The 7064-nt window shown below is 36.0% G+C and overlaps 1 protein-coding gene across 1 annotated transcript; it reads right to left on the minus strand.

Annotated features, from left to right (window-relative positions):
- Positions 1 to 606: 606 nt before the first annotated feature.
- On the minus strand, positions 607 to 1960 carry LOC110661123 (uncharacterized). Its single transcript, XM_021819690.2, has one exon. It carries the CDS (start codon positions 1430 to 1432, stop codon positions 689 to 691), a length of 744 nt encoding a protein of 247 aa, XP_021675382.2. The 5' UTR covers positions 1433 to 1960; the 3' UTR covers positions 607 to 688.
- Positions 1961 to 7064: the final 5104 nt, after the last annotated feature.

The raw sequence follows: 7064 nt of genomic DNA on the forward strand, positions 1-7064 counted from the left end.
CATATATATCCATATCACTACCAACTCTCTCTTTCCCTTACCAATTCAATCTATAAAGTCTAGACCTTAGTTTCCTTTAACAATATTAAGATAAATTCAATATGATTGCCAAATCTAAAAACTTTATTAATATATTAAAATTATAATTAGCTATTGACAGTTAGTAATATAATCTCTTTATTAATATGTAGATTCTATACATCAGAAATGTAATTTAATGTCTTGCTCATCGGATTGTATATATATGAAGTGAAACAAGGAACAAAAATCAAAGTATGCACACTTCAGGTGTGAGCAAATATCAAAGGAAAAATACACAGAAAAAGACAACCGTGAAAGCAATTTTTGCCTGTCATTTTGTGCTCCAAAGCATGTGCCTTTGAATTATATCATCATCTCTAGGTCCCTCCATGAATCCGCATCCATCCATCCACCCACCTTTCAATGTCTCTTTGTCTTCAAAGCACTCTTTCTTTAGTCTCTCTTTTATTTTTTTTTCTTTCCTTTAACTTTCCTCTTCCCTAATAAAACTCATGCGTTAAATCATCAAGAAATTAATGGAAAAATCTAGTTGATATAATTTAAAGAAAAATATCAACCCACAAAAAAAAGAAAAGAAATTATGATAATATGCAATTTGGACTGAATCATATACAGTTCCTTTCTGATTAGAGCAAATATATATCAATCACTTCTTCTTGTTCTTATCTTTGCCATTGAAGAAGATTGAACCCAAGCCAAATAGATTCCCTGATGGAACATTCAACACAGGATTAACGCGAACTCCATTGCCATAAGATCCATAGTTCTTCTTTAATGGAGGTTTTAGGTAACTGGTTGAAGATGATGATGATTGATGCTTCATGACTGCTTGTTTGCGCTGCTTATGATTATAACTACTATAGCCATCTCTTGACAATGGCACCCTCTTTACGCTGCTAGGAGCAGACCCAGTAGAGTTGCTTCTTGATAGAAGTGGTAAAGGGCATAAGCTTCTTCCATAGCCACTCACACAATTCAAACTGCTACTCCTCTTGAACCGCCAAAATGACTTCGAAATTCGCTTTTCCTCTGTCAATTCATCACTTTCACCCTTCATTTCCTTCATCCCCTCTTTAATATTCATGCTTGAAATATCTTCGCGTAGAGCATGTGGTGGAGGTGATGAAGACTGATCCATCTGCTTCGTAGGGGCACTCTTTTTCTTGATTACTGTAGGAAGGATCTTTCCATCTGAGAAAAGCTCATCTGCTGGTGATGATTCTTGATCGAAGCTCTTGCGAGTACAGAAGTCAAAATCGATGCTGCTCACAGAGTTTGATCGAAGGGGGCGTTGCTCAACAGGAATAGTATCTGAAAGACACAGGTCATGAGAAAAAGAAATTCTTGGACTGATACCAGCAGAATTATCTGAACATAATTCAATTGCCATTTCTTCAACCTCTTCAAGAAAACAAGAAAAAACATTCAAGCCCAATACTAAATGGGAAGTTCTGACACAATTCCAAGGTCAAGGATCTAGGTTTTCTTATCAAAGAAGAAACTATTAATATTGGATAAAACCTAACAAAGACTATATTTAAATGACATAACAACAAGCTAGAAAGTGGAATATCTTTTATAAGGACGAGAGAATATGAAAGGGAACGCAATAAGGAGTTTGGAGAAGGGAATTCTGTTCTGGGTAACAAAAGAAAGACCTATAAACTGTATAAATGGTACAAATCCCAAGTTTCAAAAGATGATTATCGACGAAGATGAGGACGCGCGAAGTGAAATGTAAAGACTGAGTTAGAACTTTGAATCAGAGATTTCAAGAGACTGATGAGTGAATGCTGAGACTGAGATGAGAGAGCTGTTGCTTGTTTTGTTTGTTTTAGAAAGTAAGAGATAAAAAGACAGACGTGAAGAGAGCTTCTAGCACTAAAAACCGGCCTTAGGTGGAGTTGGTTATAGGACAATAATAGTCTGTTGCTACCATGAAACAGGTAAGCATGTTTCCTTTGACTTGTAATTAAGGTTATGTTACTAAGAAATCACGTTTTTAAGAGATCAACTTATACCTTTTCTTTAATTAAGTAATGATGGTTTAGAAATTATGCATGTGTACTCCAAATTCACAGATAAATGAGAATGCTTCCATCTAATTATTGGACTTTTGGGATCATTTTCTGTAATAGAAGCATTTTTTTTTCTGAAAATTATGCACATTGTGCTATACCACAAGTGCATGAAAGTAGATCTTGTTTGTTAGTCATAGAAGTACTACAGCACTTATTGACAATTACAAATCACACATGTCGCATATTTATATGACAATGAATGGAAATTTTAAATCTCGTACTCATAGAGAACATACAAGTGTAGCATATTGAGTAATTTATCAATTGTAAATAGCAATAAAAGATTGGCGGGAACGGTTATTTTGCTAAGAATAATGAGTTAGCAAATTTGTTAGAGACAGCTGTATAGTTCTTTGTATATAAATAGTAGAAAAGTCTCGAATAGAGGAGGTTACAATTTCACAATATTTTCTCTCATTCTCCTATCTTTTCATGGTATCAGAGCACTTGTCCTGTGCAAATGGCGATCTTGTTTTCTGCATCTGCTACTTATGGTGATTGAATCAGAAGAAGGTATTGCTATAATACATATTTCTTCCTTGTAATACTATTCTTTAATTGTTCTTAGAAATGGATGCCGGAGATTCAAGCGAAACCAGAGTCTTAACAAATCAATCCATGGATGAGATTTTTCATCTTCAAAACTCTGATAATCCAAGCTTGGTGCTAGTTAGTGCACCATTGACTGAAACAAACTACCTGGCGTGGAGTCGTTCCATGATGATAACACTTTGCGCGAAGAACAAATTAGTATTCATTAATGGCAGCACCGAGAAACCTGAGGAAGATTCTCCTACATTCGATAAATGGAAAAGAGCTGATTCCATGGTTTTTTCATGGATCTTGAACGCAATTTCTAAGGATTTAGTAGAAGCATTTCTCTATGTTACTACAGCCAGAGAACTATCGGAAGAACTGAAACAGCACTTCGGTGAGAGTAACGGGCCTCTGTTGTATCATATCAAATGGGAAATTAGTTCTTTCTCTCAAGATAACATGCCGATAGTGGTATATTTCACAAAGCTCAAAAAGCTTTGGGACGAGCTAAGTTGCTTACGACCTTTTCCTACGTGTACTTGTGGTGCAGCAAAGACTATGACAGATATTGAGAACAGTGATAAGGTGATACAATTTCTAATGGGTCTCCAGGATGGTTATGATCATGTTCGAAACCAGGTGATACTTATGGATCCACTGCCAAAAATTTATAAAGCCTATTCTATGGTATTGAGTGTGGAGAAACAGAGGGAGATACATGGAAAGATAACTGAATCAAGTGAAAATGTTGTGTTAATGGCTAAAAACACATTTACAAGGAAAGATCTAATGCCAAACAAGTCACAGAAAAAGGGAGATTTGGCAAAGAAAGAAGATTGGTACTGCAGCTATTGCAATAAGTCCGGACATGTCAAGGAGACGTGCTTCAAGTTGCAAGGATATCCTGAATGGTTTCAGGAGCTTAAGCAGAAGAAGATGAATAAGCCATAAGCATACATGACCACTCAAATGCATGATACACCTTTTGATGGTGATTTTTTAACTGATGTACCCAAAAGAAGTGAGAATTGGGCCAATTCTATTGAGTTTACCACAGCTATACAGCAAGAGGTAGCAAGATACATGAAAGGGAAAATGAGTATTGATGATAACTGTGCCAATTACGCTGGTTTTGTAGGTATGGCTAATAACTTTTCTTTACTTAGCACTGAAAATGACTGGAAAGGTACATGGATCATTGATACGGGTACCTCGTCTCATATGACTTTTAATCCTTTATTCCTTGACTCATCTCAAACTCTTCCCAAACCTACATTTGTAAGTTTACCCGATGGTTCAAAAAAAGAAATCTATCAAATAGGCACTATCACAGTAACACCCAAACTAATTCTCAAAGACACTTTATGGATCCCAACATTTAAACACAACCTTTTATCTGTGAGTAAACTAGCTGTAACTTCTAATATCATTGCCATTTTTTACCCTGACCACTGTGTTTTGCCGGACCAGTTGACAAAGGAAGTGGTGGCAACTGGGAGAATGGCAGGAGGATTGTATAGATTGGATAATAGTTTTTTGTCTTCATCTGTTTGTGATCCTTCAACTATAATAGACATTCATGACAATGTTTCAAATAAATGTAACCAATCTAATACCTCTTGTCATCAAATAAATAAAGGATTTCCTATTCATGATACATTATGGCAATTTCGTTTGGGGCATACATCTAACACTACTCTCAATCATATTCCATCTATAACTTTTAGTCCCATTATTGCTGATTGCAGCGTGTGTCATTTGTCTAAACAACAACGTCTACCTTTTCCAACCAGTCAAACATATTCATCTAAACCATTTCAACTCATTCATATAGATATTTGGGGACCATATAGAGTGCATTCTATCACTGGTGCATGATATATGTTAACATTGGTTGATGATTTTAGTCGTGCCACTTGCACTTTTCTTTTATAAGATAAAACACAAGCACCTCATACCATTTCCATGTTTCTCAACTCCATCATAACACAGTATCATACCTCTGTCCAGGTCATTCACAGTGATAATGGTAGCGTGTTTCTTAATGCTTCTTGTTCACAATTGTTTCATGATAAAGGCATCATTCACCAACGTTCATGTGCCTACTCTCCACAGTAAAATGGTGTCGTGGAGCGAAAGCATAAACATCTGTTACAGAATGCTCGGTCACTCATGTTTCAATCACATATTCCTAAACAATTTTGGAGTGAATCCTTACTCACTACCACATACATCATAAATCGTTCACCAATAAGATTCTTAAAGTGGAAATCCCCTTACGAGGTCCTCAATTGTAAGCCACTTGATTATAATGTCATGAAAACCTTCAGGTGTCTCTGTTATGCGTCTAACGTTCATCCAAACAAAGATAAATTTGCCTCGAGTGCTTTTCATTGTATTTTTCTTGGTTACCCTATAGGGAAAAAGGCTTACAAACTCTATAACTTGGACACAAAATCCTTTTGTATTTCTCGTGATGTCCTTTTCCATGAACTCGTCTTTCCTTTCTTTACTTCTCCTGTTGTCTCTTCTTCATCAATTAGTATTCCTAACCCCATCCTTGAGCCAAGTGAGGCTACAATTCTTCCCTCTATCTCAACAGATGTCCCCACTCAAGAAGTTGTTCCTACGTCCCCTGTTGTTATCAACTCTCCACCTACATCTCCTGTTATTAAACCATCCCCACCCATGTCTTCCATTTCACCTCCTGGTCCACTAGTACTTAGAAAGAATACTAGACAAGTTCATAAACCTTCTTGGCTTAATGATTTCGTTGATATGATTCACTGTGACAATCCTCTACCAACTTCCACAGCTTCCATCTCCACTGGTTCATTGGTTCTTGTAACACCCTCCCTGTAGCAATTCCGTATATTCTACTATTCCGGTGACCGGTGTCAGTCCGAACAACTAGAATGTTTGGAAAATATTTAAACTAAAGTGAGGAACCATAATTAACTCAAATATTAATAAGAAAAATTTAGAAAAAATTTTAGAAATAAAATACAACCAAGTTAAATGAGTCGGTGCCCTAGCAATGGGTAACCTAGTGGGAAGTTGCGGTTCCCGCAACTAGGAGCCCTAGACCCTGGAGAAAATTCATAAAATAATTTTTGGGACTCTAGAGAAGGGTCATTGAGGTTCTTATGGCATTAGAATGCCAAGAAAATGCTTAGAAAATTTTTTCAATCGGTATAGACAATTTTCGTCTGTTAAGCCAAATAGAGGGCATTTTGGTCATTTCGCCTTCAGAGGTGATTTTTGGCTGACTTGTCCAGTTAAGTAAATAATTATTATGACATAAAATGTAAATAAATATTGCTAAAAATTGAATTTAAAATGAGTAGAAAAGAAAAAGAAAAGAAAATGGAATAAATGGGAATTTTGACATCATTATGATGTCATTAAAACCCCAATGACCAATTACATTGTGACATATGTCCTTAACCCATTTAAAATGAATAAAATGGACAGAAAATGAAAGAAAAAATAGATTTCTTATTCTTTCCCATTTCCACCCGAACCTATCTCTCTCTTTCCCTCCATGGATGCTTTTCTTCTCACTAAATTCTCATTGTAAATACACCATAAACCTTATACTATCCTTCATTAAAACTTGATATTCCATCTTGAGCAAGTGTTTAGCTGCCAAGAAAGCCAAAGAAAGTGAAGTAATTTTGAGTGGAAGAATTCTGCTCACAAGGTTAGTGACCAATCTCTCTTCCTTTCTTTCAATATATGTTTAAGGACTTGATTGAGCTTAGAAATTGCAAGGAATTGAAAAGAAAACTATAAGTATGCACTTTTCAAAATTTTGGCAGCCTTAGAGTATGTTAGGATTTCATTGATTAGATTAATTTATAGTGGTCCATAGATACCACTGAACATGAATTAGAAGTCTCAATTCATTGATTGCATGTATAAGAAGAATTGAAGTTGATGGAGTTAGTGTTTTGGCAAAACCTAAGGTTTTTCTCAAGTGTTGGTGAATGAAAGTTTAAATGGTCAACTAATGACTATTTGGCTATGTATGATGAGAAAATGAAGTGAGTTGAGGCTTGGCAATTGAGTGTGGGTGAGCTGCCTTGGCTGACCTGCAGGGTTGAGCATGAGTCCAGCAGGTTTGGGCAGTAATAACTGGAGTTGTAGAGGTTCAATTGGTGCAAGGCCAATTGGACATGAAACTAGACATATAATGACACAACTTTGGTATAGAAACCCTGCCCAAAAAAAACAAACCAAGTTGACCTAAAAATTGCCCTAATCCGGGTGACCTGCATTCTGCCTAGGCAAAATGACCAAATGAATAATGTTTATTCATTTGGTCATAACTGAGTGTAGAAAGGTCCAATTGACTTGAAATTTTACCAGCAGAAAGCTGAGATATAGAACAACAACTTTCAT

This window comes from Hevea brasiliensis, chromosome 9 (genome assembly GCF_030052815.1).
Source record: "Hevea brasiliensis isolate MT/VB/25A 57/8 chromosome 9, ASM3005281v1, whole genome shotgun sequence".
NCBI lineage: Eukaryota > Viridiplantae > Streptophyta > Magnoliopsida > Malpighiales > Euphorbiaceae > Hevea > Hevea brasiliensis.